General features: G+C 39.8%; 3 protein-coding genes across 4 annotated transcripts; all 3 read right to left on the reverse strand.

Annotated features, from left to right (window-relative positions):
• Window positions 1-609: 609 nt before the first annotated feature.
• On the reverse strand, window positions 610-5,837 carry LOC109980811 (protein unc-119 homolog B). Its single transcript, XM_020629335.2, has 5 exons — window positions 5,389-5,837; window positions 4,335-4,448; window positions 4,034-4,133; window positions 3,656-3,828; window positions 610-1,944 (listed from the first exon to the last, which is right to left on the reverse strand). Exons 1-5 carry the CDS (start codon window positions 5,612-5,614, stop codon window positions 1,832-1,834), a joined length of 726 nt encoding a protein of 241 aa, XP_020484991.1. The 5' UTR covers window positions 5,615-5,837; the 3' UTR covers window positions 610-1,831.
• Window positions 5,838-7,648: 1,811 nt separating this feature from the next.
• On the reverse strand, window positions 7,649-9,553 carry LOC109980810 (axonemal dynein light intermediate polypeptide 1-like). Of its 2 annotated transcripts, XM_065954633.1 has the most exons (6): window positions 9,379-9,553; window positions 9,041-9,138; window positions 8,794-8,963; window positions 8,398-8,576; window positions 8,004-8,168; window positions 7,649-7,896 (listed from the first exon to the last, which is right to left on the reverse strand). In XM_065954633.1, exons 1-6 carry the CDS (start codon window positions 9,457-9,459, stop codon window positions 7,861-7,863), a joined length of 729 nt encoding a protein of 242 aa, XP_065810705.1. In that variant the 5' UTR covers window positions 9,460-9,553; the 3' UTR covers window positions 7,649-7,860. The 2 variants fall into 2 exon arrangements, with proteins under 2 accessions (XP_065810705.1, XP_029132368.2); XM_029276535.2 differs by having other exon boundaries at window positions 7,649-8,168.
• A 10,094-nt stretch (window positions 9,554-19,647) lies between these two features.
• Window positions 19,648-25,130, reverse strand: LOC109980876 (inositol hexakisphosphate kinase 2-like). The gene is made up of 5 exons (XM_065954634.1): window positions 24,616-25,130; window positions 22,768-22,987; window positions 21,979-22,163; window positions 21,600-21,775; window positions 19,648-21,053 (listed from the first exon to the last, which is right to left on the reverse strand). The coding sequence occupies exons 1-5, from the start codon at window positions 24,872-24,874 to the stop codon at window positions 20,436-20,438; spliced, it is 1,458 nt and encodes a 485-aa protein (XP_065810706.1). The 5' UTR covers window positions 24,875-25,130; the 3' UTR covers window positions 19,648-20,435.
• Window positions 25,131-25,147: the final 17 nt, after the last annotated feature.

Raw genomic sequence — 25,147 nt, forward strand, 5'->3', positions numbered from 1 at the left:
AGTGAGCGAGAGATGCATAGGTGTGGAGAGAGAGACAGAAAAGGCGAGGGAGGGAGAAAAGGAAATGGAGAGAGGCTGAGAGATCAAGAGAGGAACACAGAGATTGCGATTAACAGCCTGAGACAGAATAAATAGAGGATCAGATTTTGGCTTAAAATCCTAGACACCAAAAATGGATGATCAACAATTCAGAATAAATTGTAAAACGTATCTTCTGCTACGCTAGCCCATCACATGTGGTTTGTAGATGAACTAACGATGTGGATTAAAATGATGTGATTAGATATGTCCTCTCCCTATGAAACCATAGACAAAGTAGAATAGCGAGTGATTAGATCATGATCTCATCTGAAGGTTGAAGCAAATACTGGATATGAATGTCAACACAACCCAACATGATTATAAAACAAATACACTTGCAGCTTCTTTTCAAAAACCAAACATGAAGCTGAACTGGGGGCAGCGATAGCTTAGTTATAATATGACTCCTCCTAGTGGCCACTTTTGGGACTTCAATTGTTGTCTTTCATCCAAGTCAGAGGAACATCCTTCCACTTGTTTCCTCTTCAGAAATGATTCAAACATAACACATCTTATCAGACATTCTGTATTAGAAAATGTACATTTATTTTCTTATAATCACTTTTTACAAACTATACATAGTTTTTTTTTTTTTTTTTACAAACATCACCTTCAACCCTGAACAACAAAGTTTACAAAGTACAAATAGAGGACACCATCTAGCTAGGAGAAAGACCACTCTGTATCCAGACAAATTCCAACTTGATTTTTTTTAAGACATGCGTGACAGAGTCATGATTTAAAAATACAATTAAAATAAACTCAGAAGGCGGAGGAGGGATATCTGATGTGACTTTACAAGAACACTTTTAGTGGCCCAAGTACACTTCTTTTTTTATTTTTCACATATTAAAACCAGATCATTTCTTACAAATATATTGCCTTTTTGTTTGTCATCACATGCATCATGATATCAGATCATTTCTGTCCCTCTCAGAACTTATGGGCATATTCAGCTTTAAAATGTCCTTTTGAAAGCTCATTTGAAGTGGTTTCAGTGTACGGAGATAGCCTTAGAAGGCAACCTTAATGTGATCTATCAGAAAAAAAAAACTTAAAAACCTTTGATCAAACTTTTATACAGTTCTTTCTGTTTATATGTTTAAGTGTGTTTGTATGAAAGCCAGAGAGGAGGGGGAGATGGGAAGGGGGGGTGCTGGAGTGACCATGTGTGTTTGACAGGAGTGTTTTTGTGGATGGTTTCTCCCTTTCTCCCCCGATATTGTCTGGAGTGGATTGTGGAGGCGGCAGCTCTGAGAACAGCTGCTTCTGACACACACTGCATAAACACTATGTGTGTCACTTGGGGATTGAGTGTGTTTGTGTGTGTGTCTATGTGGATGTGTGTTGAGGGGGTGGTAGGACACTTTTAAAATTGCCAAAAGGGACTCTCTAATAACCATTTGGTCTGTTTGAGACACACGTCACATGGCCACTAGAGAGAGGAATCCTCTTTTGGTATTAAACACATCTGTTCATAATTAAAAGAAGATGAATTCACCCCTTTTTTTTAAACCCTTTTGCTTACTGTAGTGTCCTGTTAGTAAAGCAGAGCAGTCCACCTCTAATATCAAATACACTCCCTGATAAGGGAGTACACTGAACTGTGTTTGCTGCAGCTTGTGTCCATGAAAGTGACTGAACTGCATGTATGTTCAGATATGCATGTATGTGTGTATCTATCAGTGTGAGTACATGTTTGTGCATGTGTTTGTTTGTGTGTGTTTGCAAGCTTTCTGGCTGGCAGATATCATTGTCCTCCGTTATAAGCATAGTCTGCCTTGTTGTGCATGACCAGTCTGTTCTCCACAAAATAGAAGCTGTCTGACCGGGTCTCATAAGGACACTCCACCATCTGACGGACTGGAAAACAGACAACAGATGCATGTCAGTGATGCAAACAGAAGCCTTTTCAGTTTCCAAGCAATTACAACTGAACAAGCCGGACACAATTGATCAATTGCTAAAAACTACAAATGCAAGGTGCCTCTGTTGCTCAGTGGAAATAACTTGACTTTTGATTTGGGCCACTATTGCAAATAAGTGACACTAATATACCTCAATAATAACATTACATTTCCAAACTCAGTCATTGGTGCTTGAAAGGCATAATACAACCCTATTTAGAAATATGAACACTTTTTATTCAAGGAATATTAAAGCACAGATTGAAATGTATTTATAGCTGTTCTGACATGCAGATTATTCACACTGGAAAAATCATTTTTACTGATCATTCCTCCACTTCTTGCTGAACTTGCCTTTACACAGTTGTTTCCTAAAGCAACATGTAGCAGTTCAGTCTGAGCTTAAAAAAAAACGAGCTCAGCAGTTTGAATTGTCCAGATCAAGTAAGTGTTATCCAAATTTAGATACTCATGATGATATGCCTTTTTATGTTTCCCCCCCTGGCAGTCTTTTCATAGTTTTACATTTTTGGTGGCGGTATGTGGGTAATGCTGCGACCCAGACAATAAACATTGAAGGACAAAAAGTTACAAGTTACCTTCATGCTAATGTTAGCTTTAGCTGAACTCTGGAGCGAAATTTTCATGGAAGAAATATGGTAACCGCCCCCCCCTCATGTCTTTCGTTGACATTACAAAAGGAAGGGAAGATCATGGATGGAGTGGAGGGATGGTTGCAGCCACTAATGACATTGTCTAAGAACACATGTCTGATATTGCATAGGCACAAAATTCCAAAATGTTCAGGCGTCTGTGTAGGTTGTCAGTCATCTAGGTCATGGTAAATTGGAAGCATGATCCAAAGGCAACTGGACATTATTGAAGATGTTTCACCTCCTATACGGAAGGCTTCTTCAGTTCTAAGCTATCTATTGGATGGACCTAGAAATGTAAACCTCTGTGGATCATTAGCATGCTAATGCTACATCTTCAAGATCTCCAACCAAGTCCAGTTGCCTTTGGATCAAGCTTTGAATTTACCAAACTTTAGGAAAGTAAAGTACTTTTATGAAAACCAATAACATTTCCAGATTATATGTAAGTTAGTGCAGGAAGGAGCTACTAAATCTAATGGGATCATCCAGTCTCGAGTGTGATCATTTGAAGTTAGTATTCATTATTTTTTAAGGGTTTTTGTTTTAGGAGGAATTCACCAATATGTGCAGACAGAACTGCATTCACTACCTTTATAAAATATAAATAAAATCTTTGACAGATCTTTGTCATAAAAATGCAAAAATGGGGCTGGATGACATGAATCCTCCATGCAGCATAAACACAACATGTGATGCTGTCCATAATTATGAATGAAGCACAGCTTGCATAGAGATAAAAGATTTTGTTGCTAATGTGGGTTGAATGTACTTGGCATAAAGTCTTCCTCTATGACACAGGACAAAGGGGGCATCACCAATCTCCATTAACGAGATGTCAACTGAACTTTTGTATCTTCGCTTTTTGCATTATGGACGGATAAAATAAGCTCCTACTACTTTATACTAGACCTTAAAAAATAATGATATGATGTAATGTACACTTGTTTAAAATACCTGTTTTAAACTAGTTTTAAAGTGTTAACTGTTGTGAGCTAGAAGAACACGACTCACCCAGGCTCTCGGACAGCTGAGGAAACTCATAGATGTGCTCACAGGTGTTCCGACTGTTTGGGATACAGAAACCAAAGTCGAAGTCGAAGCTCTTCAGCAGGTGATCGCGGAAGTAGTGTCTCTCGATCATGCGGAAGTTGTTTAGAGGCCTGTTTCCAACTGTGAATTCCACCCTGATTAATGAACACAGAGAGAGGGTAGACTGAGATGTCACTACAGCGCTGTAGCTCTGATTGTGTGCAATAATAATATAATAATATAATGTTATTACAGTCGAACACAGAGACAAAGAGAGCTGCAATTGTATCCAATGTTTGTGAATGGAACAGGTGAGTGTGTTTTCCCTAGGTGTGCGTTGGTGGTGTGTGAGTCACTCACGTAGCTCCCACAGTTCTCAGGCGCAGGAAAGCTGGGGTGAACTGGTAGCGTACAAACCGGCCTGCGCTGGTGTCTGCTTCTCTGTTTTCCTCATCATCGTCTAAGACCAACAACATACGATTCACACTGAGGACTCTTTTATGATCCAAACATCTAGCAATGTTGTTGTTGTTTCTGATTATTACAAAAATGCTTTGAGACTTTGAAGCTAAGAACAAGTAGTCAGCAGAGAACACAGCAATGTTCAGAGAGAAGATTCTTAGCAGTCAACATCTTGATTTTCATTATTAACATACAGTACCTGCATGCGGGGGCTTGGCAATTTCAAACAGGACAGTGCCGGTCTCCAGGTCTCTGATCTTAAAGCGTACAAAGTCAATGTTGTAAATATTTTCCTCAGGTTTACAGAGGTACCCTGTAGCAATGATAGACAGGAGACGAGAGTCATAAATACTGAGAATATTGTCAAGCCATTTTAGTTAAGTCAATATGTAGACAGTCTGCTTGGACACGAACAAAGACAACCTGCAAAACTCTGTGCTTGACTTTATTCAACACTCACACTTAGTTTTGCTTATGCAAAGACACATGCAGTTTTAATTATCCTCACTATAAAAATACATAAGATACTACCATTGTTATCATTTTGTAGCTACAGTAGTAAGTCAATACAGTCATAATGGAAATTACGAACATACAATGACAAAGGGTGTGTTTTGTAAGAAACATTAAATAAAAACACAACTTTGAACTTCCAAGTTCAACTTCATAAACCCACATTCTCTTACAAGAAGCAGATGAAGTGTTTGATTAAATATATAGCTTCCATTCATATCAGATTGTATGTTTCCTCAACAGCTGCAAAAGTAGGCTACAGCAATGGCGACAACCTACTTTCATTTCATACTTTTTTTCGTTTATATATTTCCATACACTGTCGTCCTGACAAATCACATGATGTCACAGAAGTGCACTCCTGCATTTGCATCTGACATTTCCTGAAGACTTGGATGTCATTGCAGGATCTTAAACAGTTAAAGAGACACAGTAGAGGTCTATAGGCTGTTCCATAGGTGAAAGATGGTCCGATGACGTCTAACTTTATGATGTCATATGTAGGCTTATATCTGTCAGATAATTAGACTACAACTTTTATAAATAATTCCATATAGCCAATAAATCGTGCATCCATTTTTGATTAGGCTTACGTAATTTGCTCTATTTTAATTTATCCTAAAACTTACTATATTCTCTTTAGTGTAGGGATTCGGTTACATTATGTTCAAAAAGGCTACTCAATTCAGCATGGGCACCTCTCTAAGCTTCAGTGGTCCACATAAATAAGAGACTCAAACCTCTCGTAGCTACCCGCAGTCCTAACACATCCTCCGGCGTGATGTTCCCACTCTGTGTCCGCAGGTCTTCCTCCGTGACGGGCCTGCTGTCCACCTGACTCCTCCGGGACTTGAGCCTCTTCAGAACCCCTCCGCCGGGCTTACGCTGAGGAGCCGCAGTGCTGTGTCCGCCGCTGGAGACATTGTCAGCAACAGGCGCGTCGCTGCGGGCTTTCGCTCCGCTCATCGCTCGCTCTTTTAGGGCTTCCCTTCTCCTTGTTTTTTGACCGACTATCGGCTGCCTTCTTCGTCCCTGATTAATGCAAGAAGAAGAAGAAGAAGAAGAAGAAGAAGAAGAAGAAGAAGAAGAAGATGGCGTCGTAGATGTCGAATGTCGAGAGAACTGTCGGTGAACGGTCAAGCGCTTGTTTTTGTAAGCACATGCTGTACAGTTGCCATGACAACTCGTCCAGAGGAGCCAGAGGCAGCAGTGAAGTAGTTCTGACATGTCCACCAGGGGGCGACGGACGACCCAAAAATACTGACGCTACTGCTACTGTGGCCTAGCAGTGTTGCCAGGTCCGCTTGTTATAAGCGACTTTGGGCTTGTTTTTCTGTAAAGTCGCTTGCAAATATCGTCAGTCGCGGGTTGTGGGGTTTTAGGCTTGCTTTCTAAAGTGCAGTTGCTTGTTTGGGCTTACTTTGCTCCCTGTACGAACCCCTACTGATTCTCTCCCAACTCTCCACAATAAAGCCAAACAAGATCGCGACAATTTGTCCTTTTCCAGTTGCAATGATTGACAGCGAAACTATAATGTACTCAAACATGGTACATCTATTAAAGTTGTTTTTTTTTCTACTTGTCATGGATTATAACAAGTTGTTTTGTTAAGTTCACATGCTGACTAAAGACATGCTGGTTGTAGCCTACAGTACTCACTGGTGTGGAGTGCTGTGTGTGTGTGTGTGTGTGTGTGTGTGTGTGTGTGTGTGTGTGTGTGTGTGTGTGTTTTGGTTGAAGAATAAGTCATTGTGTGACAAGCCAGCTGTCATGTGTCTCTCATTGACTGGACCACAGCACCTGCAACTGTCCTCTCCTTACTCTCTCTTCTGCATTATGTTTGTCCTCATCCAGAAGTGGGACGGACACCACCCTCCTCAGTTTATGTGGTTGTATCACTGCTGCTATCTTGTGCAGAAATAATGCAGCTATGTTTCCCCCAGGGTGTTTTTAAGATAATGACAACTCATTAGGGAATATTCCTGGAGTGGGGAAAGTCCCTGTCAACTTCTCTACCGTCTTAAACCATTCAAGCATCTTGAACAGCTCGGACAGACATTTACATAATGTAAAAAAAACAATCTTACAAATAGGAGCCAAAGTGTTTCAAAAGTTTGTGGAAGTATCAGTTTAAATCAAAGTGTTTACAGAGGGCATTTGTAAAAACAAGCTAACACCCCTGTTGGATGAGATTTGAGATCCTTTAAGTTAAGTACAGATCCAAGAGCCCATTACAAATGTCAACTCGTATTACCAGTAAAATAAAAGTATTGCTTGTTTTTTTAAAAAGCTTTTCATTTATATACTTTAATATCATTTTGATAACCATTTGTCATTTAACTGTTAACTGTTGAACTTGATCTAAGGGTATAGGTTTATTATCAATGATTTTTTTTGGTTAATTAATCTACTGAGGTTTATATATTTTTATTTTCTGCTTGTTAAAATTCAAATACAATGAAACATATCTAAACAATGGTCCAAAAACCTCTGAATTATTTTATTTGCAGTATTATTCATTTTACCAGAAGATCTGAATTCCCACACCTTGAGAGACTGACTGATATTATTGCATGAAAAATTCAACAACTTACCAATAAACAAATAAAAGAAGAGGATTCAGCTTTGATTTAACTTTCTGTGAAGTTCTATCAAGACTTATTATCAGGTTTTTATAAGAGTCTTTTTAAACACCCCTAGATGTAATTCCTTAACTCGGGTGAACCCTGTCAAATTGGAGGAAACAAACGAAGTACTCAAGAACAGTAAATCTACTTAAAAATGGTACCTGGAGCGCATTTTTAATTACACTATTGAAAAATATGACAGTCAAGGCAACATGTAATGATTCTTTTATTTAAATTAGCCCAAAAAAGGACATATTAATGGAATCAAGAAGTTGAAAGACGGTGGACTTATAACAGGTGTGTATAAAGGGTTTTATCAAGTAGCCACTTGATGCCTTATCCTGACCGTGTGTCCCTCTCGGAACAAAAACTGCCTTCTCAACTTTTTCTCCCCTTCAACCAAGAACTGTGTTTGAATGACTTTTCATTCATCATAAACATGTGTGATGCTCTCTTGATGTTCAAGAGATGTGGACAGTACTTGAGCTGTTCTTGTCATGTCATGCTGTTGGAATAAATGAAATTCTTTCTGATTACACTGTGTGGAATTTTTATTAATAGATATTTAGAAACAAGATGGTGGTGTTACTTATTTGGTGTGTGGCTCAATTTTAGTTGGGTCTAAAGAGGAAAACAAAATAAGAATATTAACATCATAACCACATCCACTACAGGAACAAGTGCAGGGGGAAGATATATTTCTGTGGTATGAAGCCTTGAAACGTCACCTTGAGCTGCAGGTTGGTTCTCTCGAGGAGCTGGATCTGTTCCACATGATTCTTTTCTTCAGTCTGTCGCCTTTCAGTTTCTCTTTTTTCACTGGCATCACATTGAGACTTGACTTTGTTGATTTGCTTCTTCAGCTCCAGTTTCTCATCTTCAAGATCAGTACTCTAGGTGTTTGAAGTTTATTAAAATGCAGGATCAGTGACGTTAAGACCAAACATTATTTTAGAGGAATGCTGCCCTCTGCTGGATACTAAACCAAATAGCATTCAATTGTTATTCCTTCAGTGGCAAATACTGTATATTCTCTATCGATGGATGCCAGTATTGGCAAACACTCCACATTTGTATGCTATCTATTGTTGCTAAACACAACTAAAAAGTGAATGTCCTTACTTTTTTCTGCATGTCAACCTTATCCAGCTCTGACTGAAGGGCTTTCCTCATAGAAAAGGCCACACCGCTTTCATACAGAGTCTGGTAGGTAGCAATAGTCATTCGACTCTCATCTCTGACCCGCGAGAGCAGCCGGCCCCTCTCAGCACACCTGATGGTCATCTGTCTGATGAGCTCATCTTAAAGAAACAGAAAATGAGTAAATGCAACAGTAACATATTTGAGGAGAAAAATGTGCTTTCAGTGGTATACAAAATGCTTCAGAAGAAAGCTGTATGGCAATGAAATTTAAGACATGTGTACACAAAAAACTGGTTCAAATTCTTGTACTTTGATCCTCAATCCTTGTCAACACAATAGCCTCAGTGATCACAAATATCAGAGCCTCCTTCTCACCAAAGCACTGAGAATAGAGCTCCCTACTGACAGGGCATATTCCTATCTGTCTGGGCTGCCTTTGGTGCAGCTTTGTGTCCAGCAGCTCCCCTAGGTGAATAACATCTGTTCTTGTAGAAGGTGCACTGGACACTTGCTGCATCCACAGCCGGGTTCCGCCAGTCCATTCCCTGCAATAACAGAAGTTTAGATAAACTGAGTGGATTGAACTTAATGAATGACACACTGTAGATGGATGCAACTGTACCTGGGTGGAAGGATGGCGTTTAGGATCTCCTGCTTGGTGGTGTCAGTAGAGGTAGACTGTCCCCTCACCTGCTGTGGACCCACTTTTAAAGGGCGCCCCTGTTGTGAAAAGTATTTCATGTTACACAATGAATCAACTTTGCCTGAAATACATGATATAGTATATTCATCATCATTTAATAACTTTAAAAGCTTTGCGGATTGAAAGATGTTGGTAGAAAACATAGAAACAGCAGCCATTATAGCAGGAATATCTGTACGGTCAAAACTATTTCCGCCATCATGCCTAACTTTGACCACTAAACGTCGGCTAAACTCGGCTGGCGTTACTAAACTCACCTTTGGTGACTTTCTGTCAGTGCTTTCCCTGATCAAAACTGGATGATCGTATTTGAGGAGAGATTCGGCTGGTGGATTCATCTTTTTCCTTCTGATAATTTCAGCAACATAAAAGCAGAAACTCCTTTGTCTGTGATTCAGCTACAGGGATATCGCTGCTGTTTTGAAGGATGCTATTCTTGCTCGCTTTTTGTGTTGTTATAGCAACAGCGTCCCAGCGTTGCTTTTCAGTGGGTTAGATTAATATTTAGCAAGTGATTTTGTATCTTTTTTTTTTTGTCAATGCGCCACACATGCATGCTTGTCAGCTCATTTTTCGAGTATTATGTTGCATCGTTTATTTTTTTGGTATAATAATATTATTAAAAAAAAAAAAAAAGCAATACAAAAGACGACAGCTAATGGCAATACAAATGTTCGCTTTTTTTATTATTATATAACCTAACACTCTTAAACGTTTGTTAAAATGTTTTTTTATTTATTTATTTGTTCTCAAGTAACCGAGAAGGAACACACGGAACGATTTACAGTAATGAGATCATTTCAGAGTGATCCGCCAGAAGCGGAAGTTCGTAGTTTGCGCAACAGTAAACACTCCCACCGCCTCCTGTGATAGACCTCACCTGATAGACCTTTGACCTTGAGCCATGAGTGTTGAAGAATGATAAAAATCAGTACTGCAATTGACCAGAAATCTGTTTAAAGTCGTCATAAGTTTACTCTGAAAAACTTCAGAGATTTTGTTTTACCCTTGTTGTTTGAGAAAGACAGGACATTTAGTCTACAATTCTACAATTCACTTAGCAGACGCTTTTATCCAAAGTGACATACATCAGAGAGGAAGTACAACACTAATCCATTCATACACCGCAACTGAAGCAGCGGGAGCAATGCAGGGTTAAGCTGGGGATTGAACCCTTGACATTCCGGTTGAGAGGCAACTGTCAACTGTGCCACAGCAGGCCATTTAGTCACATATGATCATGCATGCAAACATTATGGTGATGTAAATTAAAAGTCTATAATAAGATGAAGAACTTTGTCAACCCTGAAGTATTAATGCCAGATTGCTCCAAAATAACTGCACAACAGTAAGAATAGCACGACAGTGCTGTGAATATAAAGCAGCCTATAAGGGCTAAATGAAAAGAAGCATTAGCAAATAAAATAAACATTGAAGCACAGTAAGTTCAACCCTAAAAAGGCTCTATCAGTAACGTTAAAAATGGTAATGACCATACAGCTCCCAATATTTAAAAGTATTACTGCACATGATAATGAGTTATGGTTAAAATTGCTTATTTTCAAAATTGCTTATTTTCAAAATTGCTATATGGCTTCATGGCATCTGTGTTTTAGTCCATGTGGGGTAATAATCTATGGGGTATTTGTTTTTCTCAGTATTTTCCAATTAGGATCCCTTTATGTGCGCTCATATATTTATTAATTTTCAAATTTTACTTTATTTATTTATTATATTTTATTGCACAGGGACAGTGCATATTAATCAACAATTCACACCAGAGTTAGCCAAAAGGCTAGTTTCCATCAATAGTCCCTCTCCAGATTTTGGAATAGGCCACCTAAAAATAACAAAAAAAAAACAAGAAAGGTTGGTATCAAATATGTATTCAGTGTCTTTTTGTATTTATTCAAATCAACCTGACTAAAATCACAAATTGTTTAAAGTTACTTGCAGTTTCCTGAACAATTGTGAAACTACTCAACAAACCCAGTCTGGTGTCACATAGCACTCAAGATATAGTATTTTTCTTTTGGTCTTTGATTTGTTTTGTTTTGCTTGTTTGTCAAATTAGTTCTAAACTCACTCTGGTAGAATGCATCAAATGGCAACATGTATGTTCAATATTGTACATGGTCCATTTACAAATTGAAGAAAGACAGAATAGAAACGTGGTTTCCCTTTTTTTTTTTCAAGGACCAACATTCAGGGTTTTGCATGAATTGTTTGACACATATTAAATAAATGCGCATAGAATAAGTGGCTGCAGAGAATGCATTTAAACACATGAATACTTACTGAAAAATAATCTATTAAGTAGATTCTTTTAATTTTTGGGAAAAATGTTGATGGCTCCATTTTCACGAAAATTATGGATGAAGCTCTGTTTTTTCTAATGCTGTTATTCCTCCTTTTCCCCTCTAGAGTTCAGTGTTCTTCCAGTGGTGAAATTTAGAGCCACGCTTCTAATGAAAGTGTGTGTGTGTGTGTGTGTGTGTGTGTGTGTGTGTGTGTGTGTGTGTGTGTGTGTGTGTGTGTGTGTTTTCTGTTGAAAATCTAATCAACTGATAGAAGACTGGTCCAGAAAGTTTAGACTGATAAGATACACATGTATGAAGGCTCCAGTCTTTATGCACTATAGTCCGTGATATCATCAATAACACAATTAAAGAAAGTTTCTCACACACACACACACACACACACACACACACACACACACACACACACACACACACACACACACACACACACACACACACACAGACAGAGGTTGGTGGTATAGTCTGCTCATCTGCCTCCAGATAAAGACATATTTGTAAATGAGGTTACATAATGAGCACAGAGCTGTGAGCTAACTTAAAGGTGAGGACATACAAATACCACAAAGCCTTCAACTCACCTCTGCTGCTCTCAGAGTTTTCAACTGCTTGTTATATTTTAGATCTAGTGTATATTTTTCACTGTTTGGGAGACCCCAACTTTGATATGTTATTCAGGAGTTACAGTAACACTGGCTAGAAGAAATGCATTTTTTTCAATTAATATAGTTACTGTTTTATGTTGTCTATTAACTGATGAGATACGTATCTCACATGCTAATCCTGCACTTCAAATTAGTCCCAATGCAAACAATTACACATCGGTAATCCCTGTGATCCCATGAAGTAATGTTCAGTATTTTTCTTAAATGGAAGTAATTATGCCTGTGTGCAACCTCCACTAATGTAAACTCACTAATGTGTCAGTACACGTCTAATACTTTGAACTAAGGCGAAAAAAACCTGGATGATTGTATTTCCACATTTGCATTGAGACTAACATATTCTAGAGTTGGGTGTATAGGCTCAGGTTCTTAAAAATAAAATAATCTGTGTTTTACACTTGAATTCATCAATAAAGCCTTCACATCACATGCAATAAGGTTTCTTAAAATATCCCTTTACTCTACATCCTTTAGTAAAGCCTTTTGATATTTGATCAATAAAATACTGATAAGGACACTCATTGGATGACAATTCATATTTGTTGTTTTTGCTAATCAAAAATAATCCTAACCAGGTTAATATGGAACAATAGTTGCTGCAAATATGTCAGCAATTAAATACTATTTACAGAAATATAGATACATATGTATATTTTGTATCTTGGTACACAGGAAAATGGTCTTTGTAAACAGGAAGTTCACTTTGTGTTCACATGGTACGATAAACAAAATCTTAAAATTGTTTAATTCCTTTACTAGTTATTTCAATAATATATAATAACTTACCCCCTTCATTAAAATATATTGTTAAATCAAGACATAAGGCACCATTGGCTGTGCATAATCAAAATACATTTTATTTATAAAGCACTTTTCAGGGAACTCAAAGACACTGTACATTCTTAAAAAAGAGAGAAAGAAAGATGACAATACAGTACGAACAAAGTAACAACCATTGGAACATTACACACAGGTCATAAAGACAACAACATATAGGACAAACAGAAACAGAAACACATCACATTCATACATTGAAAGCTCTTTTGAAAAGTTGTGTCTTGAGTAATGACTTAAATGTGGACGAGTTAGTGCAGTGATGAATATTTGTGAGCAGGGAGTTCCAGAGATAGAAGCTATAGAGAAGGCTCTGTCCCCCCAGGTCCGGTGCTTGGTTCTAAGTGGGAGAGACAAGAGGTTGGCGTTGGAGGAACGGAGGCTGAAGATGTGTGACGGTGGAGGAGAGCCGTGAGGTAAGAGGGGCCTGGTGGCACTCTGCCTGAGGGTGGTGGAGCTGGAACTTGAACAGGACAACATACTGTCATTAAAAGGCTAGTTTTATCATTTGCATCTGTTCCAGATGAGACACATTTTTTTGTCTCTGCTTTTTCTGAAATGTATAAATCTAAACCACAAACAGTCCCTGCAGGTGTTCAGGTCCTATGCACCTGAGTACAGTCGACTAGTTCAAAGTCTATAAAAAGTGGTCAGTTTGCATATGCTTCATGCATACAGTCCTAAAAACATATCGACTAATCCAAAACAAAATGGCATATGTTTGTTGTGCATTTTGTCGCCTTCAATCATCGTCATGAGTGACTTTTTAATAGACAGCACTCTATTATCAATGTGCACCCATGAATGCAGATCGTGATTCAACTCCAACATGAGCATTTCAAAATAAATGTGTCACTGTATCTGCTGTCCATGTCTGACTGTGGACAGCTCCTTTCATAACACACAAACTATTTCACAATGTTTTCTGTATTCACTGTATCCATCTATTTGTCAACATTAAAGCCACACTGCTGTAATCCTGAGTAATCCAATAGAGGCTTGGCGTGTAATGTGTGCCAGAGTAACACCCATGAACTGATGCAGGAGGGCAGAAAGTCTTCTTTTATTTCACCTTCATGGATGAGCCGTGAATAAAGAGTTTGTTTAGTGTTAATCTGTGCCTCTGATGCTTCATTATAGTAATTAAGAGGTCAGTGTAAATGAGTGTGACAGAGCTGGCTGGCATACTTTGAGTACTGCAGAGGCCTCAGGCCAGCTGGAAGCCTGACGCCTGGTCCACAACGTCACAGCCCGTACCGTTATGTAAGCCTCTAATTACATCTTGGCTTTATTTTGCTCTCCTCTCTTGGTCATTCTTATTGTTTATGTGAATGTCATGAGAAGTTCTTATAAACAGTTATTGTGATTCTATTAAATAGTTAAAGCTTACCACTCCCGGTTCCTGTAAGTATTAACATCGTTTAACTGCAGCGGCTACTTCCCTTTATATGAGAGCAGGATTTTATGAACTGCATGATTTAGTCAGGAATGGGGTTAGGACACCGTTTTAACTTCCACTGATAGATAATCAAGGGATTCTGTTACATCATGTAGTAATATTTGATCTGATTATTTCACAGATCATTCCTGGAAGCATTTTTAATATTTATGATTCCGTTTTTAAAATTGGTTTGTTGCTGAATTATTTCCTGCAACATTGAACTGCTAAGTCATTAGCATTATTATTATTATTGGCTCCTTCAGGAGTTTTGAACGGCACCTCGTTATCTTCCTGAGAGAATGATGCAGTTTTCCCAGCTGCTGGAATACAAAAAAGCCATGGGATGCTCCTGCAGGCTCCACAAAGAGCCAGAAACTAAAGTTTGAGTCACGACTAATTTTAGTCACAATATCAGCATAGCTATAAGCAGTCCAACTTCTTTATTGATTGCCTTAACATGTCTCCATAAAGATGCATGTAAACACTTTCAGATGTTACTTTGAAATTACGGCCATAACTGTACTTTGTACTTGATGCTTCTTAGTATATACTAATAAATCTAAACAAATATATTGTAAAAAGTTAAGTAGCTCAACATCAGTATGTTTTCATTATTGTTGTAGGCCTGGTGGCATACTGTGCTCCTTAAAGCTTGATGAAGCTGCTAGCTTGTCTTATTTTGGATTCAAATTCATGTCATGTCTTTATGTGGAGTGACACATTGGCCTGCTTAGAATAATTTCTCTGTTGGTTTAATCAGGGCAGGAAATGAGAGCTGAACTTAAAAATAGGTCCTTTGTTAAAAAAGAGAAGACCTCGGCTAAAAATTAAGTCTTTATAATAATATTTATGCTGTATATATAATTAATTCCATTGTTTTACAATGGAAACAGGGGGAAACTTGTTTCCAGTTTCAGTGAGATGCTAAGAGCTTAGGAGGTGGATTTGGAGTCAATTATTCAGAAACTGGAGACAGTCTGGCATTATCCCTTTTTAAGTAGTTTTACTCCTTAAGGAATTCAAGTTTTTTTTTATTGTTGTCAAAAAGCCACATTAATTACATTTTAAATAAAAATAAACATGACAGGAAAAAATTGGGATGAACGCCTGTTGTAGGCTGTGCCTATAAAATATGACACACAAAGACAAGCTGTGACCAAACCAGCAGTATTACAGGCCGTGGTCACTTAAATGCAGTGTAGGATTAATGTTCTGTTTTAGATGTTTCTGCTGCTGTATCTGTCTTCTAATCAGCTGCTCTAAATGTCAGTCAAACTGACCTGAAAACCAACTTTTCATCAGTAGGCACACTGAACTGGTGGCTACATTTCAATCAAATCACATACAGATCTTTAAACAGGAGATTTATCCTTGTGTAAACCACAGCACATATGCTTTTCCCCAGCATAATCTGCATGACCGTGAAATGCATTTTTGACATTCTGCCGGCCTTTCATCTCGCCCTCATTACATTATTGACTTGTTTATGTAACTGCCCGCAGAGCTTGTCACCACTGTGTCAGCTCCATTCAGCACCTGTCAAAAAGAGAGGGCTGTATTTGACTTTCAATACTGATCTCGCGTTCTGTCTCTATAGGATGAAAACTTCTAAAACTTTGTACACACTCCACATACAACATAGTCTCTGTGATATTTTTGTGCTTTTGTAGTCAACCTAATCAACTATCATTTAAACAAATTCCAAAATGTGTGTTTGAAAAAGTATCGTAAAGAGGTTTTCGTAAGACGGGCTGGTGCTGTCTTCTATAAATAGTGGAAACTGAATAGTGTAATGTGCTTTGCGACATGCTCACTGGTTTTAAGCCCCCTCTGTTTTCAAGCCTGAGGCAGCACCATCCACTGCATGCTTGTAAACCAGATTGCGTGACTGACAATGGAGCTCTTCCCAGACGGGCAGTGTAGTGAGCAAATGCAAAGGGACATGGTGCAGGGGATAACAAGTTAGAGACAGTAGGCCCGGACATCTCTTGGATTGGTTGTTTTTACTATTTAACCTTCATAATAAAAACCCATAAAATATGTGGGGGTTTTTTGTGCTGTGAGTTAATGAGCATTTAAAAAAGGCAGAGGATGTGGACAACTTTATGCATCGAGAATCAGGCAAGCACATAAGTAATCATTCAAACACTCACAAATTGAGGTAAGTGAGGAAGGATTTACACAGGGTATCAATCACACACACAACACAAAAACACAACCAAAAATTCAAAGATGTTAGAACAATGAAATGTAAATAGAAAGGACTTTTTTCTTGATGTTTTTATATTGTGTCATGACTCCATTTGACAGGCAGTCAGTGACTGTCCTATAAACATCAAGCAGCCACGGGAAAAGTTGATCTGAGCATGAAAAAAAGTCTGGCCTGTCCTCCATTTACAGAAAGGAAGACAAGGACATGGCCTTTCAACAATGTAATAAAGTTAAGTAATTCACAGTGATTAGATTCTCCTCAGCGAATGAGTGAACTGCTGAAAGGAAAAGGAAATGAGTTGATGGTAAGAAACAAACAAGTTAATTATTTTTGCATCATGCATGACCTTCACTTCAGCTGACAGAATGACTTCTGCGATGAGGAGTAAGGGAAATATTGATTTTTGGAGGTTGACATTTCAATCTGTGAGATTTCAATGAAAGTAGCGCCAATATTCCAGTATGAGAGCTTGCACTTGTACACAAACAAACAGAAAATGAAGCAGATTTGATGAATGAACATAGAATGATAAAATTATTTCTCAGGTGTGTGATTCTCGTGGCCCGAAACGCTATGGCACTGTTTCATTTCCAGTAAAGGCTGCGGTTGCCATAGTGATTCCAACTGCTGTTATGCAACTGCTCCACTTGCAGTGGCAACCTTCATAACGCCACTGGTTGGATGCAATTACACACATGTGTTTTACAGTGGAATGCAAGGCCCATGGTATAAAAACAAACAGTGAATCTACAGCATGCATGTTGTGAGCTAAACGTATGAATATACACAATACGATGACAGAATGGGATCATTTTGATGTTTAAAAGCAGCCCACTGACCCTGGGGCTGTTACACAACATGGGCTACCACCCCCCTCTCTTCCCAGTAGAGTAGAAATGGGAGAGCTTATCTTCTCCGTCTCTCCATCCTCTCGTGTATCAGTCCCTCTATCCCTCCGCAGTAATACAGCACATAAACACCACATGCATGCCCATGTCAGGACCCACTGGCTCTGCAGCTGATCTCTAGCAGTCTATTATGGCAAAGATGTGGCCTGAAAGTCTTATGTTAAGTCAGTATGTGCTCATAAACCATCCTAACCCCAGCCCTGACCTAGTGTCTTAAAGATTAAAGTGTCTGTTCTGCTCGGTCAAAGCCTTTAGTGGGTTACATTTAAGTGTTTGACCTTTCATTGTACTGTCCTAATTCACCATAGGAACACGGAATGAGCACAGTCGGTCTTAGAGCAGTCAATCGATGATATCAATGAGAAAACTGTTGTTGTTCATTGTGTTACATATTAAATCTAAGGATCACGTAGATTGTAAAAATAGTTGTTTTGACTCAAATTGTATTCCCAATTTACAATCCAATTGAAAACTTTTAATAAAACAAAGATATACTTCATTAACTTTCCATCCCCGTGTCCCATTTCTAAGTTTTTTTCTATAATCCCTTTTGTGTTACTCTCCAACTCACCACCAGAGGCCCTCTGACTTCTTCTCCTTTCCCCTCTATTCAGGGTTGTAGTTTTCTGACCTTCCCCATCCATCTGCTCATCTATTAACTTCTCCCGTCAATCTCACTACAATTAAAACGGACCAGTTTCCTTTAAATAGTTGGCATTGCAAATCTTGTTGCAGCGTCCATTGTTGCTGCCTTGATCCGTGTTTTTCCTTTGGGGCTTATGTTACTTGAACCTGGACTTGCTTGTTGTTTGCCCGCCTGCTCACCTGCCAGTTATCATCAATATGCTATCTAATGCACCATGAATTATTAAATTGCACCAGTCTGCATGGTACTGTGTGTTTGGACCCTCCTAGACTGCACTCTTGACTTTGACAGAAAAAACTTGAATTTAGCAGATTCATAGTGGAAGTATGTGAGGTGACCTATGTGTCTCTTTACTATGGAAATTTGCATCCTTTAGCCTTTCCTCACTACTTGCATGCTAGAATGCGTCTCAATTTCAGAGATCAAGACATTGCTTCTCGTGTGGGTAGACGACTTTGCACTCAGACAACCTATTCACCTCCGATACGCAGCTAGCATGTGACTGATGGGGATGTGCAGTACTCCTGCAGCAAGAGATCACTATTTTAAGAAATACATTCACATAGCCTCCAAAAAATGATGTACTGTATCCAGCAGGCAAGAAAAAGGCTGGATATGACAGCATTGAAAGCGTGATATTTTTAATGATTAGCATTTGGAAGTCTGCACATTCTGCACTAAGATCTTTGTTACATTGAGTACAAAACGGTGCATTATCATTCAGACTGACTTGAAGTTTGTTTGTTGGATGGATGTCTGTGCTGGCTGTACAGTACATTCCAAAGAGAGAGGACAGTGAAGTGCAATCAGCCCGTGCTCTCTGTTTACACAAGCCAGTGTCTGCCTAATAGCTCATTGCCTGAAGTCCTCTCATCACCGAGACTGCTACACTGAGAGCAGATTGTTTAACTCCACTCTAGCTTACACTGCTTCAGACCGGTTGAAGATGACCAGGACTGGCTGAGGCAGCCTGGGGTGGCGTCATAACCCCCCACCCCACCCTCCGACCAACTCTCCATCTCTATTTTAAAATCTCTACAACTGATAAATTCTGGTAGACAGAGAGGAACGAGTCTATTGACGTGGCTTAAAATTCTTATGTTCTGGCTGCACTCCATAACATTTCAAAATGAATCTCCAAAAAGCCACAGGCTTAGCATGAGCTCTAGTTATTCATCTTCACAACAGGTGGTGAGATTGGGCCAAACAGTGTGCTCATACTAAATGCAGCAGTCTATACATACCTTCCAAAGTATGTGTAGAAAAATGAATGGAGCTTTTATTATGTACTTCTTCTGTGCTCTGAAAGTGCTCTTAAAGCAGCCAATAGCCTCGTACACCCTCAAGGAATGACCTCATAACCAGGATTAATCATAATATTTGATTGATATGACATTACACACATAAATTATGTGAGCCTGGAGTTCCTTTCTTTATCTCTTGACTAAAAAGCTCCTGACATTGTCTGCAAACACACCACATATGAAAGATGACACGGATGCTAGAACAAACCCAAGTCTTTAATTTCTTTCCCAAAAAGACTGGACGACACAAACATACAAGATAGAGGTATCCCAACATGTCAAATAACAATATTAATATCATTATTATAACATTAATAACATGGAATGTAACACGTCTCATTCCCATTTTTAGTTTATTTTATGAAAAATGGCAAATAAAGAAATAACTCTATATCATCTGTCTCTGCTTCTATATGAACATAGCCTGTTTGGGTGAAGAATGAACAGATCAAAGCTGACTACTTCTCCCATTGACTGTCTTCACACACATATTACTATGTCTTTCACAAAGCCCTGTCCCAGTGGTAACACACACTCGTTCAACAGAACTTTTTTTCAGTGCATGTGTGTGTGTGCAAATTGCTGACACTTTCTTTGGATTCAGACACAAGGAAAACGTCTCTCCTATCTCAGACTTCAAACTGATTTTATTTGCTGCCTACCCTTTTTTTTCCCAAACGATGAACTGGGTTGAACAGAACAATGATGATGGTGTATCACTGAATCAGCCACGTCGACGACTCTCCTATGTTACGTGCAGGCCTGTTTCACATCCCATAGATGGACACACACACAATAGAAACATCAAGAAGCACCAACAGCAGAAACAGGAACATGGTCCACTAGATGGCCAGCTACAACAAGGTCATATTTTGAAGTGGAGACAAAAAAATGTCTCCCCAACTTCTGTAGTCCAGACGTCTGCTTGTCTCGCGAGGTGTGTGCGATTTTGTGCATCCTAGTCTGAGTTTGAGTCATGTCAGTCTTTAATCTGTGCTGTGGTTCTCCAGCTCGGAGATGATGGTGATCAGGTTCTGGAGACCAAACATGTAGCCGCTGTCCAGTCCCTCATGCACCACTCTGTCCTCTTGGTAATATTTGCAGGTGGTGTGAGCAAAGTCTATCATCCTCACATCCACCTCGGCGCTGCGGGGGTCTAAGTGAGACAAGCGAGCCTGGCTGACACCTGAACCTCCACTACTGCTGCTGACATCGCTAGACACCGAAGGGCTATGAGGAAAACCAAGGGCATCTGCTACGTCATCCACCTCCTCCTCCTTTTCTGGTTCAACCTCCACCTCTTCGTCCTCTTCTTCTTCTTCTTCTTCTGAGAGGCTGTCTTCATTGTGCTGCCGTGTGTGCTTTCGATGGGCTCCATCGTAGATGATGAGCAGGGAGCTGGAGTAGAAGCGGTAGGACTCACAGGCTTGCAGGGCAGCTTGCATGTCTCTGAGCCTGTGCAGCACTGGAGAGAGGAGTTCACGTCGTAGACGCCGTCCACTGTGGAAGAATTGGAACAAAGCCTCTTTGAAGTCCTGTCTTGTCAGCCTGCGGCCATGGAACTTGCTCATGAACATCAGCTGCCCTGTGTCAGACTGGTACACCTGAAGGGAAGCGGGAAATGGGGATATTAGAAAAGGTTTTCCACTGTAGTCAGTGTTGGAGGGTTGTCAAGTGTACAAGAACAGCAACAGCTAACTTTTCCTCAGCCCTGTTATGTAGTCCTTTTGCATGTTATTTTAAGATTATTACTTTTTTTTTTTAACTGTTTTAGAGAAATGGATAATGAACACAAGTGAATATTATGCAATATTTAGTGTGCTATCAATACTCTAAAATAATATGTATAACAAGAATTATAAATGTTAACAGCTGAGTTGCAGACTAGAGAAGCAGGACAGGTTAATTGCTGCCAGAGGAAACTGCATTGTCATTCCACCATTTTTCTTCTCCACGTAAGGAAATACAACACTTGTAGTTCCCATAATTCAGTTAAAATTCATCAACTTTTTAAAGAGCTTATATTTGTTTTAAGACATTGAACAAACAGCCCAACAATGTTTCCACTGCACTAGAACAGAAGATAGATCAAAATCACAGATGAATTGGACCTGAGGAGCCATAATCACTCAACACAGTCTAAAGCTCACCTGCATGCCAGAGAGGCAGACTCCGAGCGAGGACGCCGTACTCTGCTGGCACCTGCTAATCTTCTTGGCCTTCTTCTCTTCGGTGGCATCGTCTCCATGCTGCTGTGTGCCCATCTTCAGATCCAACACACATGGCAGTGTATGCCGCCATGTCAGGTTTTCTAGCAGGATGAACTCTGGGAAACTGAGTCAAGGAGCCAAGAGTTGAAAAAAAGGCCCTACTCCTTTAATTTCAAAGTGTAGAATTAAGCTCTGAGCTTCACCCTGCATCAGTTTCAAACATTCACATACATGCTGTCATCATTAAAACAGAAACAAAGTCACAGCATTATGCTGAATCTAATTGGGGTACTTGAAACCTCATTCAGTGAAAGGATACTGTACTGGTTGCGGTGCTTGGCGTTCTCTTTCATCCTCTGCAGGTGCTGCTGTTGACAGCTGAGACTCCAGGGGTTGTGTTTGAGCTGGGGTACAGCGTCACTGTGACTGTGCTCCAGTCTGTAATAAAGCACCTCGGCCTGCCGCAGCCACTCCAACCCCACATGCCCCTGCAGCTTGTGAACACTAGACAGCAGAGAGGGAGAGACTTTTCAGTTTTAGGCACAAAGGCGAAAGAAAAATCAAACTCAGCTCCTGCTTCTGTTGGTATCATGTTTGTAAGTTTAGCTTTAGGTAGCAGATCATAAAACCAGTGGTCAGTGATGAACTATGTTAGCTTGAATGAGAAGCCCACTGGTATAGTACCTCTTGTTTGCTACTGTCATATATTTTGCCATCAGATAGCATTATCCTTTCAGTCATTTCATAAAACCAGACGGGGTCTGGCTAAGTTTAGTGTTTGTGTGGATGCACAGACATGTATCTATTCCTGTTACGCAACACTCAGGCTGTGACCCTCTGTGTCGCTGCCAAGGCCAAGGATCAGTCTCTCACAGTATCCAGAGCCAGTTTTGCCTTAGGCTGCAAGTGTCAGTCACTGCGTGCGTCATCAGTTGATTTACGTTAGATTTTAGACTTTAGCTTTACCGTTCCTGGAAACTACAAACTGCTTTCAATGTATCATGGTCATGTAACGGTTGATATAAGTGTGAAAGTCAACTACAAAAATCAACTACACTTATTAATCCAGAGTAAGTGGTCTCTCAGTGCACTGCTTTCTAGGTCTCACCTCTTGTCCCTGTCTTTGCGAGAGTGACGGCTTCGGCTATCTTTGCTGAAATTTTCACTGTCCACAAGCACGGAGGATGAAATCATTTTTCCGCTTTTGGGCTCGCAGTCGGTCGAGGGGTCCTGGTTCTCAAGATCTGCAGCTGGGTCACTCCTGAGTGGGTAAGCGATGAGGCAAATGTTCCCCTCTTCATCCTCCTCAAAGCTCACTGACACCACACCTGGGAGCAGGACACGGAAGGAGACAAAAAGACATCAGTCAGAGATTTGTGTCAAAGAGCAGGTAAGAGAATTTGTGATGAATCTAATCAAAATGAAGCTGCCAAGATAAAACAAAGTGTTAACATAGAGAAGGGTAGTGTGTACAATACAGTATAGAGAGGTTTTTGTTTACACCCTTATTCCTTTATAACATCAAAAAAAAATATATATATATATATATATATATATATCAGACATGAGAGGATGGGATAGATGTACTGAGTGTTAAAAGCCACACAGTAAAATACAGAATTAGAGAACAATGAACCATCTAATCTATGTGTAGTGAATTTAACACAAAAACAAGCCATTTAGTAGATCATATGTTAAAAAGCAGGATGCAACAAAGAGAAAATCACAGCCCAATCACAAATGACACAAGGCTATGAAACATCATTTACTTCGGTTTATTATTGAAAAATGATTCTCACACAAATTGATGAGGAATATACATACAGAATATATCTTAAAGAAACCATTATCACAGACAAACACAGGAAAAAGAACACGATGCTAATCTATAGGCATCAGCTTAAGACAAAAAGAACCACAAATACTAGGAAGTATAAAAAGCAAAGACCCAGAAGTATTCCTAAAGCTTACAGCCTTTTATCCAAAGCAGGATGTGTAATACGGCTGAAGGAGAAGCTAAGGTAGGTAAGGGAGGAAGGAAAGAGAAGTTGAATAAAGAAAAAAAACTAAAAATACTTGTGGAAAGAAGTACTGTTACCGAAAAAAAAAAAGTATGGAACAGTCGATTAAAAAAGAAAGATGGCTGACAGATGTGATGTCATTGAAATGAGGTTGTTTTTTATGAATTCTCAGTCATTTGGAGATTAACATATTTTTTTTAAGGACATTCAGGGACAAGTGTCGGCTAATTCTCACCATACAATTCTCAGGTGGAGAGTGGAGACAAAGAAAAATGGCCACAGTGGCCCCATAGTGGCCCCATGGTGAGGGTCACATTTAAAGGGATGTTATGATACACTTCGACACTGTGACACATTTGAGTGATGAATGTGTACGTTCAGAAGGTGTCACGTTAAACCAATCCAACAGGCTCTTTTCGCTCTCACTCATGACACTCCACTTTTAAAGATCCTAAAAAGGGTGTTTTGAGTCTGTCAGGTTTTTGGGGCTAAGCGACAGGAAACCCATAAATGGGTCAGTTATGTTGACCTTTGTAGATGACCTCATCGTCTGTCGGGTAAAATCTCACTATGTATCCTGTTCACGGTGTTGGCTGTGTACCAGAATAAGAAATGTGGGAGCAGCCTTGACTTACCTGTATAATACCAGCCTCCTACACACAGGACAACAACTACAGGTTGCTTGTTTATAACGGGCTACATTTATTCTCAGCACCCTCTTGTGGCACCATTTTAGACATGCTGCCGACAGACACCTGGAAACAACATGAGCACAACCAGGGAGCTCTGTTTCCTTCAAATCTTCACATGCAACCTTCAAAACATCAATTCCCTCTGACTTGCAAATTTGCCTACAGTGACAGAGAGGGGGGGGGGATGTATAACAACACACACAGCCACAACACATGCTTAAAGAAATGGTAGGATTGTGTTACCTCTATACTGGGGGGTAAACCTCCTTATTGCAGCAGGCAGACTCTTGTAAAACTGATGTTCACGGGGGACCAGGGGCTTGCAGATGGTTTGTTCCCCGAATCGCAGGACACAACAATGTCCCCCCACCTGGTGTATGAAGGGCTCAAGCATCACTCCTTTCTCCGTGTAGCACTGCTGATGCTGCAGCTGGTTCTGCTGGTGCTGCTTTTGTTCTGCATCCATGGCCTTCTGGGTCTGAGCCTCCACAGCCGGACCCATCCTCCTCTTGCCCCGACCACACTGCCGTGGGCATTAGGAAACAGAAGAGAAACAGAATAAAAAAAAGCCAAGATTTAGAGGATATATAATTCCTTTTAAGTCCTTGTCTGGCAGTTTGTGTAGCTGAGTAGAATCAGTCAGATAACCACGAAGTCTCTATATTTGAGGTTTGGGCTAGTGCTGCAGCGGCAGATGAGGGCAACAGACAGATTCTGCTTGTTCCTCTACTGCAGACTCGATGCACACTAACAGCTCAGAGTTGGCTCTCCGCTG

This window comes from Labrus bergylta, chromosome 5 (assembly GCF_963930695.1).
Source record: "Labrus bergylta chromosome 5, fLabBer1.1, whole genome shotgun sequence".
Classification (NCBI taxonomy): Eukaryota; Metazoa; Chordata; class Actinopteri; order Labriformes; family Labridae; genus Labrus; species Labrus bergylta.

Excerpts from the sequence above, each read along its gene's own strand:
- LOC109980811 (XM_020629335.2), bottom strand. The coding sequence starts at position 5,614 with ATGAGCGGAGCGAAAGCCCGCAGCGACGCGCCTGTTGCTGACAATGTC. Across the intron at positions 4,449-5,388 it reads ACTGCGGGTAGCTACGAGAG|GGTACCTCTGTAAACCTGAG; the intron begins GTTTGAGTCTCT and ends TCATTGCTACAG. Across the intron at positions 3,829-4,033 it reads CTGAGAACTGTGGGAGCTAC|GGTGGAATTCACAGTTGGAA; the intron begins GTGAGTGACTCA and ends TTCATTAATCAG.
- LOC109980810 (XM_029276535.2), bottom strand. The coding sequence starts at position 9,459 with ATGAATCCACCAGCCGAATCTCTCCTCAAATACGATCATCCAGTTTTG. Across the intron at positions 9,139-9,378 it reads CTGACAGAAAGTCACCAAAG|GGGCGCCCTTTAAAAGTGGG; the intron begins GTGAGTTTAGTA and ends TTTTCACAACAG. Across the intron at positions 8,577-8,793 it reads GCTCTATTCTCAGTGCTTTG|ATGAGCTCATCAGACAGATG; the intron begins GTGAGAAGGAGG and ends TGTTTCTTTAAG.
- LOC109980876 (XM_065954634.1), bottom strand. The coding sequence starts at position 24,874 with ATGGGTCCGGCTGTGGAGGCTCAGACCCAGAAGGCCATGGATGCAGAA. Across the intron at positions 22,988-24,615 it reads GTTTACCCCCCAGTATAGAG|GTGTGGTGTCAGTGAGCTTT; the intron begins GTAACACAATCC and ends TCCTGCTCCCAG. Across the intron at positions 21,054-21,599 it reads TCTGCCTCTCTGGCATGCAG|GTGTACCAGTCTGACACAGG; the intron begins GTGAGCTTTAGA and ends GCTTCCCTTCAG.